General features: G+C 38.9%; 1 protein-coding gene across 5 annotated transcripts in view; it reads right to left on the bottom strand.

The window, feature by feature from the left end:
• RAD18 (RAD18 E3 ubiquitin protein ligase) overlaps positions 1 to 13,073 on the bottom strand; it is a 107,148-nt gene extending 94,075 nt beyond the window's left edge. For 3 of the 5 annotated variants that reach the window (XM_025450918.3, XM_025450920.3, XM_025450941.3), the window contains exons 1-2: positions 12,914 to 13,073; positions 6,980 to 7,061 (exon numbers count right to left, since the gene is read on the bottom strand). In XM_025450918.3, coding sequence (XP_025306703.1) covers positions 6,980 to 7,061; positions 12,914 to 12,964 — 133 coding nt within the window. In that variant the 5' untranslated portion in view covers positions 12,965 to 13,073. Of the gene's footprint in view, positions 1 to 6,979; positions 7,062 to 12,170; positions 12,246 to 12,913 lie in introns of all 5 variants that reach the window. The other 2 variants (XM_025450935.3, XM_025450927.3) reach the window with 2 other exon arrangements.
• Positions 13,074 to 13,302: the final 229 nt, after the last annotated feature.

Genomic DNA, 13,302 nt, shown 5'->3' with positions numbered 1-13,302 from the left:
TTCAATTATCAAGAACCTAGCACCCTAACAGTAAAAAACCAATTTCTAAAAGTTAAACCAGTTATTTTTGTGTGTGATCTTAAGGCTTGTATGAGAAAATGAACCATTTCAAAAATAGTTCTAGAGTATCCAGTTAAAAGCAGAAAATCTAGTTCCCCATTTGAAAGGAATAGGTCCTAGAAAGTTGAAAAGGCTGGCCTCTGCCTCCAGTTCTAGAGTTAAATGGCCAGCTAGCTGGTAAGAGAATATCCCTACTGACAACCAGCACTCCAGCATTCCCATACATGCAGTTCTGCATAACTGTATGTCCCAGCCATATGTATAGCTATCACTACTCTCCCATCTTATTTCACAGTGCTGCCTCATAAGAATATAAAAGAAGAAAAACACATTATTTGCCTAAAGGAAACTTCCACTGCCTCTTAATTTAGCAAAGGTCAATAAATGGAATACTCCATATTTCACTTAAAAATAAAGAAATTAGGGATCCCTGGGTGGCGCAGCGGTTTGGCGCCTGCCTTTGGCCCAGGGCACGATCCTGGAGACTCAGGATCGAATCCCACATCGGGCTCCCTGCGTGGAGCCTGCTTCTCCCTCTGCCTGTGTCTCTGCCTCTCTCTCCCTCTCTCTGTGTGACTATCATAAATAAATAAAAATTTATTAAAAAAAAATAATAATAAAAAATAAAGAAATTAGGGATCCCTGGGTGGCACAGCGGTTTAGCGCCTGCCTTTGGCCCAGGGCGCGATCCTGGAGACCGGGGATCGAATCCCATGTCGGGCTCCCGGTGCATGGAGCCTGCTTCTCCCTCTGCCTGTGTCTCTGCCTCTCTCTCTCTCTCTGTGTGACTATCATAAATAAATAAAAATTAAAAAAAAATTTTTAAATAAAGAAATTAAATTGCCTTTTATTAAAGCAGAAACCTCAATTAGTTTTGTACATCCAAACCCACAAAACAAAAAAGAAAAATGACTGCTGATCCATCTTTAAAATAGTGGTAATTTAACAATGGCTACAAGGCAAGGATTTCAACTAGGAGTTAATATTTTGAGCATCTTCCATTATCAAGTCAGAAACACTGGACAAGTACAATGAAAACTGGCACTTGAACACATCAATCTATGAGTAAAAACATTTCTCACTCAATGGTGTTTTATAGATTGGAATAAGTCCATTCAATCTCCCAAAAAAGTACTCTTTAAAGAATGGTTTTGGATCAATTTAACTGACTTGCATTCTGCCAATATATCCCACACTCCAATAGTATAAAGTGTCCTTAATAGCAGAACTGCAGATGTAATGTTCATTAACCATATCCAAAAAAGCTAAACAGAGCAAAACAGAATAAAGTTTAAAATGATAAATCCTGAATGTTTAAGGAGCAGCAATAAATGGGTAGGATTCTGGGTCACCAATTCAAGTCAATCCAGGACAACAGTGAAACATGATAGCCAAATCTAGTTCCTATTAATCTCCGTGGACTTTTGTGTCAACAACAATACTACAGACCCAAAGCAACTTTTGGTATTGGAGGAGCCTGTGACAAGTGGTGTTTAGTAGAAAAGGCCTACCAAATCATGAGAGGTACAATATGAAAAATAAGTGCTCATAAAATAATCATCCTGAAAGTACTCCCTACTGACTTCCTCTTAAAGAATGATAACTCTAAGTGACAAAGAAACAAATAATGAAAATAAAAGTAGGGACACCTGGGTGGATCAATGGGTGGGCATCTGCCTTCAACTTGGGGCATGATCCCGGGGTTCTGGGATTGAGTCCTGCAATGGGCTTCCCACAGGGAGCTGACTTCTCTTTCTGCCTATGTCTCTGCTTCTCTCTCTCTCTCATGAATAAACAAATAAAATCTTAAAAAAAAAAAAAAGAAGTAAAAGCTAATTTTTTCAACTAAGCAGAGTTCACCAAATTCATAAAAAGTGATCTTTCATCTACAGAAGGGATGCCCATCTCTGTCCATGAGAAAGTAATAGGGTCCAGAATTATGATCCTTCCATAAGCAACTAACATGAAATTTACCCTATTAACAAATTGTTACACGTATAGTATTGTTAACCGTATATACATTGTTAGACATAAAGCAAAAACGGACAAAAGTAAAAGGAAAACTAGACAAATCTGTAATATAGTTGGGAGATTTCAACACACCTCTCTCATTATTGATAAAATATAAAGACTACTTAAAGATCACTATCAACCAGCTCGAATATTTGACATTTATAGAATACTCCACCCAACTACAGCAGGATAGACATTCTTTTCAAGTATACATGAAACATTAACCAAGGGGAAAGAAAAAAAAGATACTAACCAAGAAATATCATATGATGGACTATAAAAATGTCTAAGAAAATTTTAAAGAAATGAAATCAGATTATGTTCTCTGACCAGAACATAACAAAATTAGACATTAGTAACAGGAAAACATCAAGAAAACTCCCAAATATTTAAAACAGACTTCTAAATGACTCATGAGTCAGAGAAATCACAAAGCATATTCAGATACATTTTAAATTGACTAAAAATGAAAATGCATATTAAAATGTGTGGGATGTCGCTATAGCAGGCCTTAGAGGAAAATTTATAGCTTCACATAGTTATATGAGAAAAGAAAGATGTAATGTGAAACAAATAAAAAGTATAGATCAATGAATAGAAAAAAGACAAAATATAGAAAACAATGAACTAAATGCTGGTTCCCTAAAATGAGTAATAAAATTGATAAATTAAGGAAAAAAGAGAAAGACATTTCTAGCATATGGGATAAAATAAGACATTGCTACAGATCCTTCAACCATGAAAAGGAAAAAAGTAATAAGGAATAGTATTAAAAAATTCTGTGCCAAAAAACTCAATAGCTAAAATAAATAGATAAATTTAATGAAAGGAATACAAGGTTGTTTTAAAAATCAAAAAGCAATTCTATAATATTATAAAGTAAGATCATATGAACATCTCCATAGATGCAGAAGACACACTTGACAAAATTCAATACCCATTTATATTTAAAAAAAAAACAAATCGCTCAGCTAATTAAGAAAGGAACTGCCTCACCTTGATAAATTTATGAAAATGTATTAAAAATATAGGAACACTATAGCTAACATAATATTTAAAAGACTAAATGATTTCCCCACAAAATTAGGACTAAGAAAAATGATGTCCACCCACTTCTATTTAACATTGTACTAGAAATACTAGCCTGTGTAAAACAAATACAAGGCATAGAAATTAGAAAGTAAAAGTGTCTTTATTCACAAATGACATGACTATGTATGTTAAAATTCCCAAAAAAAAAAAAAAAAAATTCCAAAGGCATCGACAATTTTGTTTACCAACAAAATTGGTAAAAGTGAATTTACCAAGATCACAAGATAAAAGGTCAATTAAAAAATTGTATTTCTATGTTCATGGACTGTACAATGAAAACTAAACCATACTGTTGAGAGAAATTAAAGCTATAAAATCAGAGGAATATATCATGTTCATCTGTTGAAGACTCAACATTGTTAATAAGTCATTTCTACCCAGATTGATCTCTAGATTGAGGACAAACCCAATGCACATACCAGCAGGCTTTTTTGTAGAAATTGAAAATCTGAGTCTAAAATTTATATGAAAATGTATATAAAATGCAAAGATCTAAAAGGTCCAATTTATTTTGATAAAGAAAAACAAAATGGGAGGACTTAACATGTCTGACATCAAGACTTACTACAAAGTGACAGTAATTAATACAGTGTGGTATTGGCACAAGGATAAACATAGAGAAAAACAGAAAAGAGTCCAGAAACACACATACACACACACACACACACAAACAAACACACACACACACACACACACACAGAGTTATTGCCCGAGGCTATATTGACTAAGATGGGAAATACTCTTTAAAAAAAAAAAAAGATTTTATTTATTTATTCATGAGAGACACATTGAGAGAGAGAGAGGCAGAAGGAGAAGCAGGCTCCATGCAGGGAGCCTGATGTGGGACTCGATCCCAGGTCTCTAGGATCAGGCCCTGGGCTGAAGGCGGCACTAAACCACTGAGCAACCCAGGCTGCCCAAGATGGGAAATACTCTACCAGGAAATTGAAATGTACAGTATTTTTTTTTTTAATTTATTCATGATAGTCACACACAGAGAGAGAGAGAGAGAGAGAGGCAGAGACACAGGCAGAGGGAGAAGCAGGCTCCACGCACCGGGAGCCCGACGTGGGATTCGATCCCGGGTCTCCAGGATCGTGCCCTGGGCCAAAGGCAGGCGCCAAACCGCTGCGCCACCCAGGGATCCCCCAGTATTTTAATTATAGTGGTTACATGGTTATCTTTGTCAAACCTCACTGACGCTTGCACACTTTACTATGCATTTAAAATTGATGTATTTTATTATTGTAAGTTACACCTAAATAAAGATCATTTTAACACATATTCAGAAAATCTCCAAAACTTATCTTTACTAATGTCAATCTAATGTAAAAAGGGATTAACAATTATTAAGGTCCTATAACATGCCAGACACTGAGTTCTGTACATTTAATCATCTTCTAAAGTAGAAATTATTCATCAAATGTTTACATTTGAAGAAATGTTAGCATTTGCAAATTCAACCAGCTAGTAAGTGGGGGAGTAGAGTCAAGCCTAAGTATATCTCTAATGCCCATGCCACTACCACCACCACTCTCTTCGGTCTTTGCTATAGAAACTTTTTACCAAAGCTAACTACTTTCCATCAAAACTGTTTTTTGAGCCTCCCTTTTTGTTTGTTTGTTTGTTTTTTAACCTTCCAAGAAAAATCACTTGAAAATAGCTCCTAAACAATAACAAGTTCTCCACTATGTGTTAAATGCATCAACATACAAGGGCAAATGGGTGCCTCAGATGGTTAAGCCTCTGCCTTAGGCTCAGGTCATAATCCCAGGGTCCTGCATGCTCAGTGGGAATATGAATCTCCATCTCCATCTCCCTCTCCCTCTGCCCCTCCCCTCCTGCATGTGCTCTCTCTATATCTCTTTCTCTCTCAAATAAATAAATAAAATCTTAGAGAATAAAAAATACATAATAAACTCATAAAGCTAAGTACAAGCAAATTTCAATATAGGAGTCTTTCCAGCTTCACACAGAAAGGTAAGTGATAAAATTGTCTATAATACTCTTCAGTGGTAGATTCTCCCACTGGGATTTTTAAAATTTGAATATATTTGAATATATCTTTAAACTTTGAATATTCATGTCAAGGACTACATGATTGAACTACCTATGTGTTTTCCTGTTACAAAACAAAAACTCTGAAATTTAACATTTGCCTAAAATTTGCCTAAAAGTACCAAGCAAATAAAGAACCACGTACAGTGACCAAGATCTTTATTGCTGTAATTTTACTAAAGGCATATAAATATCCAAGAGGGGACATAAGAAAAGAATATGGGAGAAGATGGGATTTGAGATGAACACAAAAAGAAGAGATTTACAGATAGCCCAAGGACAGCTGACATCAGGAACATTCTTTGTCCTACAGACTTTCTTAACTCATGGGTCTTAACTGAGAACCACAGTAGATGATAGTTCCAGGAAAACGCACTTTTGCCATCTTTGCTTTTAATAGCAAGAATTAGTACTACCAGACCTCTGTTGGCAATATTACTCCTTCAAGTGTTCTTCACTCCCATCTCTGGCCCCAGGAATATCCCCCTGGAGAAATGAGTGTGATGATGACTAAACAGGAAACCGATGCTATCGCTTCTACCATCATCTTCAAACCCAAAAGACAGTCTTCATAATGTACAGATTATGTGTTGGAGTAGATCCTCTCACAGATCAGAAAAACTGGACCGAGAAAGCTCACGTTTGAAAGTTACCTAGAGGGTGTCTGTCACTGGGGAGAATTGTAACCAGACATGCTCACTGCTTTCACTGTTGACAATGGACTAAAATCTTGGGAGCTTGAATGATGGAGACGTTATTACAAAGAGAAGCTCAGGACAGTTGTCAATGAAGGCTTAATTTCAGTGTTCCCATATGTCTTAAGTGCACATATTTATAATTTTCACTTACCCCAGGATAAACTTAAAATTGATTCATAAAAAATTATCTTTTTCCAGACTTCCAAGAACACAGAAATTTGTGAAGAATAGTATTTTTACTTCTTAAATGCTTTTTTCTCCTCCTGATTCTACTCCTCAACATTATCTGTTAACGGAGTTTTGTGCATATCCTTTTGGGGTGTACTGGCAAATAAACTGATATGCAAGCAGTCTCCTGGACCCATACATTAGCTACAAACTTCCTATGCAGTAACATGCTTATATATAAATTATTTCTAATTTTTCTACCCAATTTGTTGAAATAGTCCTAGTAGTTCCATTTCATTGGAATTAAGGATATCCAAAATTTATATTTTGAGTCAAAAAGTAGGTTTTCCCAAAATTGTAAAGATTGTCATCAATCTTGTCACCGAGTATTTATCTATGAGACTTCTGTTTTCCAAAATCTATAAATATTAGATGTCAATGTTTTAATCTTTGACAATATAATATTACAAAGAAATGGTTTTTCTTCTCTTATTGCTCAGTTCAAACATCTTCATATGTCATTAAACCTTACTAGTCATTGTTATTTCATTTTCCTCTATGTGTGTGTGTGTTTCATTTCCCTTAGAATGTTAGTGTCCTTGTTACTGGTTTCTAAGAGAGCATTTACGAGTAAGGATGTCAACTATTTGCCATACGTTGCAAATGAAATACCACGTTTTCTCACCAACACTTTATAGTGATGTTTTACCTTTTGGTTGTACAGAAGTTGCATGTTAAAATATAATAATTTTCTGCTTTAAAAAAATAGGTATCCAAGAGGAAGGAGCCAACAGGGAAAAATAAATGTGTACTCACATTTGGTGTTAAATTAACACTATCTTATATAAAAATCACATTTTTACTAACTCACAGAGACAATGCATACTTACAGTTATGTGAACACTGAGGAATCATCATTGCAATGTTGAAATAGTCAAAGCAAATTCCACAGCGCAGCAAATCATCTATTGTCTGAAATGCAAAAATACATATATACCTATCAGAAAAACACCAAGACTGGAATGTCTACCACAGAACTCTTTTTCCATCCCCTAAAAAAAAAAAAAAAACAAAACTTAATAGTACTCTTTTGTCAAATACAAACTCAGAATTAACTCCACATTAATTGTAAGGAATCTTGACAAATCAAGAAAAACCTTCTCATTTGTAACTGACACATTCAAATGTCAAGTTACTGAAAAAGCTTTCGAGAGACAGAGTTGACAATGTACAACTTCCTGTTCCACAGCATCAACCCTTTACAAAAGGGCTACTCCATTCCTGTTCCATTTCCCATGTGTTTCCAGCTCCTACTCCAAGCTTCTTCCACTTCAGACCCCATTCCCAGTCACGATTGAGTGAAAGGTACCAATAACCATTCACCACACAGATTAAGAACAAAAATCAAACAATGTTAAAGCCAAACATTAGAAAAGTGTTTTGTTAAAACCCTTACTTCACAAATGAGGGAACACGCACACATACTAGGCATGAGTCAAGCCAGGACTAAATTTCCTATGTCCCTGCTGGCAGTCATTCCAGTGCTTTCTGCACAGTATCACATGGTAAATACGATATGGTGGAGCCAACTGAGGAAGGCCTGGAAAAAGCTGGAGCCAGTGACAGCAGAAGAAGGTAAAGACGTGGTCAATCTGGGAAGTTAGACAGGTGTGTGTCAGCCTGGAATGCAATCCAAATAGGAAAGGGTCTATACTCACAATGCAAAATCTTCTAAATCATTTAAAATAAAATGTTACTCCATTCAGTAGACTACTGGAGCAGATTTTAAGAGAAAAAGAAAAAAAAAAAGAGCGAGTTCACTCACATAATAATACAGAAAGATTGCCAAAATAAGCACAAGAAAGAAGGCATGCTGATTTTGTTAAAAAGAGAGAGCAGAATAAAAATGTATTCTATTTTTACCTTGTATACATACAAAGAAATTCCGAAAAGATACACAATGAAGTAATAAATTATAGTAATGGATCAGAAAACTGGATAAAGGACAGGTTGGGAGGGAGTTTCATATTTTTTCAGCCATGAGTGTATCACCTAAATTTTCAAAATACAAACAAAAAAGACCAATGTCACTAACAGTCTATATGATGAAATATTACGTAGCCATTAAAAAAAAAGTTTCAAAGAATCATTAATGCCATGGGGAAAAAAAAATCAGAGAACAAATCTACAGCAATATATTACAATAAACTATCCAGTTTAATCTCCATAACAATCTTCTGAGGTCTATAGCATCTGTATCTCATTTTTACAGATGAAGCCTATAGTGCTTTTAAGTGGCTGAATCAAACCCAAGAAGTTGACTCCAAAGTGATCCCAAATTTTATTTTTTTTTTTGAGCCCAAATTTTAAATGCATATACACATCACACACACACATTAAACAGAGAAAACATTAAACCATGGTAACCTCTGGATGGTGGTAGGGTGATGGGTAACTTCCATTTTCTCCTTTATCTTAATCTAAATTTTAATTTTCTACTTATATACACATACTCCATTTATAAGTTGTCAAAACCAAAATTACCTGTTACTATAAAATCAGGAAAATAAACATGAAAATGCCAAATCTTCCATTATTTTGGATGGTAAACTACCACTGACACAAAAAAGCTAGAGGACTGTGTTGAACATCAATTAAGAGCAGAGGTAGGGCTGGAAGTCAGAGTGCTTTCTTCTATATAACTATCCTTTCTGGAGGAGTGGTTCTGATACATACTGGCCAAGATCTGTGGAATGTCACACTGTATCACACGAGCTATAACATTCTTATCCAAATTTCTAGTCATGCCCTTTCAAGACCATAACATGCACTGCAGTAAATCAGAGTGGTCAAATGACTGCTCTAGGATTTTTTCAACTTAGAAGAGGGGAAGTGGAAGGGGGAAGTAGGCAATCAATGAAAAGACTTAATAATTAGTGGAAAGGTTCTTAAGTTTTTGGGGTCACAGATTCCTTTAAATATATAAATAAAAACCATGAACTCTCAGAAAAACATACAAACAAAAATTTTATAAATAATTCTGGATATGAAAGTCTTTCTATGAATCCTAGGTTAGCAACCATGGTTGTAGAATCCGATTTCTATTTCGTGTAAGAAAGAATTTCAAATAGAACTACTTCTGGGAGCAGCTAATTCCTTGTCCCTGGAAAAAGTTCAAGCAAAAACTAGATGAGAAATTGGTAGGTGTATAATAAAGGGATTAAAAAATATTGATCACTGGAACAGGATAGAGAGTCCACAAATAAATCCATACCTCTACAGTCAGTCAATCTACAGCAAGGGAAGCAAGACTACACAAAGGAGAAAGAACAGTCTTTTCAACAAATGGTGTTGGAAAAATTAAACAGCTACACGCAAAAAAAATGAAACTGGACCACTTTCTTATACCATATACAAAGTAAGTTCAAAGTGGATTAAAGACTTAAATGTGAGTCCTGAACCCATAAAACTCCTAAAAGGAACAACAGCCAGTAATCTCTTGGACATTACCTTAGCAACATATTTATAGCTATGTCTCTTCAGACAAGGGAAACAAAAGCAAACATCAACTATTGGGAAAACATCAAAATAAAAGGCTTTTATCCAGCAAAAGCAACCATGAAGAAAAAAAGGCAACCCAGGGAATGGGAGATGTTTGCAAATGATATATCCAATGAGGGGTTAATATCTAAAATAAAGAATTTACACACTCAATACCAAAGAAAGCCCCTAAATAATCCCATTTAAAAATGGGCAGAGGTCCTGAATAGACATTTTTTCAAAAAAGATATACAAATGGTCAACAGACACAGGGAGAGATGCTCAACATCACTAATCATGAGGGAAATGCAAATCAAAACTACCATAAGGGGATCCCTGGGTGGCGCAGCGGTTTGGCGCCTGCCTTTGGCCCAGGGCGTGATCCTGGAGACCCGGGATCGAATCCCATGTCGGGCTCCCGGTGCATGGAGCCTGCTTCTCCCTCTGCCTGTGTCTCTGCCTCTCTCTCTCTCTCTCTGTGTGATGACTATCATAAATAAATAAAAAATTTAAAAAAAAATTAAAAAAAAAAAAAAACTACCATAAGACATCATCTCATGCCAGTTAGAATGGCTAGTATCAAAAAACAAGGAATAACAGGTGTTGGTGAGGATGTAAAGATAAGGGAGCCCTGCTGCACTGTTGGTAGGAACGTGTAAATTGCTGCAACCACTATGGAAAACACTATGGAGGTTCAAAAAGTTAAAAACAGAAATATTACATGATCCAGTAATTCCACTACAAAGTATTTACCCAAAGAAAATGAAAACACCAATTTGAAAAGACATATGCAATATGTTTATTGCAGCATTATTTACAATAGCCAAGATAGGGAAGCAACCAATGTCAGTGGTTGCATAGAGAAGATGTGGTACATATATATATACAATGTAATATTACTCAGCCATAAAAAAGAATAAGATCTTGCCATTTGTGACAACACGGATGGACCTAGAGGGTATTATGTATGCCAAGTGAGTAAGTCTGACAGAAAGGCAAATACCATACCATTTCACTTTTATGTGGAATCTAAAAAACAAAACAAACAAAAAAGCCAGACTCTTAAATACAGAGAACTTGTGGTTGCTAGGAAGGTGAGAGGTGGGCAAAACAAAGAGTATTAATAAGTACAAACGGTAAAAATAAAATACAGAGCTATTAGAAAAATAGAAAACACTAGCAGGGGCTGGCTTTCCACCATGATTCTAATATGGGCTCAATCAACTCCATCTCTGCACACTCTTGGGTGCTGAACCCTATATTCAATGCTGTGGTGAGACATCAAATCCTGCCTCTAAGTACACGGAATCTGCCTCTAAAGAACACTGTGGAAGTCGTGGTAAAATAAGCTTAAATCTACAAACCAAGAAGCTTTACAAGCCGCAGAGCTTTGACTTCCTTTATCCAATTCAATCTTCCAAATAACAAATAAAAATGGGGGAAAGAAATACTTACTGCATGTTAAGTACTAATGATAATAATAGAGGGGCAGCCCAGGTGGCCCAGGGGTTTAGCCCTGCTTCAGCCCAGGGCGTGATCCTGGAGACCCGGGATCAAGTCCCACATCTGGCTCCCTGCATGGAGCCTGCTTCTCGCTCTGCTGTGTCTCTGCCCCTCTCTCTCTCATGAATAAATAAAATCTTTTTTAAAAAATGATAATAATAAAGACATATTAACTGAATGCTTACTACCTTCCAGATACTTAGAACCTTCAACCAATTAGATAATCTCTGAGCATGTTCTATGTGTCAGGCACTGGTAAGCATAGTGAATAATAAGCCAGACAAGATCCCTATCTACACACATCAACTCATTTAACCAATCCCATAAACTATTTCTCTTTGTCTCCACTTTATAGTTGAGGAAATTCTGGCTCAGAGAGGTTAAGTAACCCACTCGAGATCACACAGTTAAATAAGAGTCAGCAGCTAGATTTAAACCAAGACCACTGGATCTCAAATCTATGTGCTCCTCCACCGTACTTTTTTTTTTTTTTTTTTTTTTTTAAAGACACTATCTATGGGATCCCTGGGTGGTGCAGGGGTTTGGTGCCTGCCTTTGGCCCAGGGCACGATCTTGGAGACCTGGGATGGAGTCCCACGTCGGGCTCCCGGCATGGAGCCTGCTTCTCCCTCTGCCTGTGTCTCTGCCTCTCTCTCTCTCTCTCTCTCTGTGTGTGACAATCATGAATAAATAAATAAAATCTTAAAAAAAAAAAAAAAAAAGACTATTTACTCATGAGAGAGAGAGAGGCAGAGACACAGGCAGAGGGAGAAGCAGGCTCCATGCCGGGAGCCCGATGTGAAACTCGATCCTGGGACTCCAGGATCAGGCCCTGGGTCAAAGGCAGGCGCTGAACCGCTGAGCCACCGAGGCGTCCCTCCTCCACGGTACCTTGACCCCAAGGTCACAACTCCAAAACGACATGTTTCCTAGATGCTTCCACAACGTCAGCTTTTCACCACGGGGCCATCTCAAGTCCTCAAGCACTGTGGATGACCCTGGTGATGGCAAGAAGAAACGCCTTATTCTTCTACTAACCTTCCCCAAATCCCTTCACTTACTCCTCAAAGTCAGTCTTCAGCGTCAGTGGGACAGGTACCGTAATCCCCAAATCTACAAAAATGAGGAACAGAACCAGAAAGTGACCTTGCACACAAACAGAAATACACAATTACGGAGCACGAGGGGGGAAAAAAAGCAAGCGACCGATGCTTAAGCTCGCACGGCCCAGCGTGTGTGTTTGCTGCTGCCGCAGCGCAGCAGGAACCCAGGGCTCACGGCCACTGTAACCGGGCCTGGGATGCCTTGGCCAAAAACAAACCAATGTCACTGAAGGGAAAGGATGGAATGAGATGAAAGGCTGGTGCAGAGCCTGAGCCCTGGTCTCGTTTCAGAGGGAGGCGCACGAGTGTCAGGCGTTGGGGCACGTCCGGGAGGCGCCAGGGCAAGCCAGCGCTAGGGGATGGGAGACGAGGCAGCAGGCAGAGCAGGTGCGCCCCCGTCAGCCACCGCCGCTGTCACTGCGGGGGGGGGGGGGGGGGCGTTCCCCTCGAGGTCATTGCTACTCTCGTGGCTGAACGGCTCGGCGCCGGTGCCCCCCACAAGGGACCGAGGCCGGACCCCGCCACTTCGCAGCAACAGGAAACCGAGGCCCAAACCACCGGGTCGCTGAGCGGCAACCGGCCCAGCTCGCGGCGCCCGTCTCCTCCTCTTGCCCTCTCAAGGCGGGGCTGGCCTCCGGCGCACACCCCGGTGCACCCAACCTCCCCCCGAGCACTCACCTTCATGACCGCCAGGCCTGGAGGCCACCGAGACTCGACTAGGGAGTCCATGGTCTGCCCTGAGGAAGCTGGGGGGCTCGGCACCCACTGGCCTCCCGCGCTCCGCCGCTACTCGAAATTCCCCGCGCTACGCATGACAGCATCAGCCAGCGACGCGCCTGAGGCGAGCGCGGAGCCTGCTGGAAGTTGTAGTACGTGGGCGGAGCGCAGCCAAAGACGCTCTCACCTGCGCACGCGCGGAGCTTCCCTTGGCCTCTCCGAGCCTTTAAGCGGTTAAAAAGCACACATCGAGCTTCCCTAAGGTGGCTCAGCGGTTTGGCCCCCCTGCCTTCGTTCCGGGGTGTGATCCTGGAGACCCGGCCTCGAGTCCCACGTCAGGCTCCCTGCAC

The sequence above is a fragment of the Canis lupus genome, chromosome 20 (genome assembly GCF_003254725.2).
Source record: "Canis lupus dingo isolate Sandy chromosome 20, ASM325472v2, whole genome shotgun sequence".
NCBI classification, from domain to species: Eukaryota; Metazoa; Chordata; class Mammalia; order Carnivora; family Canidae; genus Canis; species Canis lupus.
Note: the sequence above shows the minus strand (reverse complement) of the source record. Positions and strands in the feature narration are given on the sequence as shown.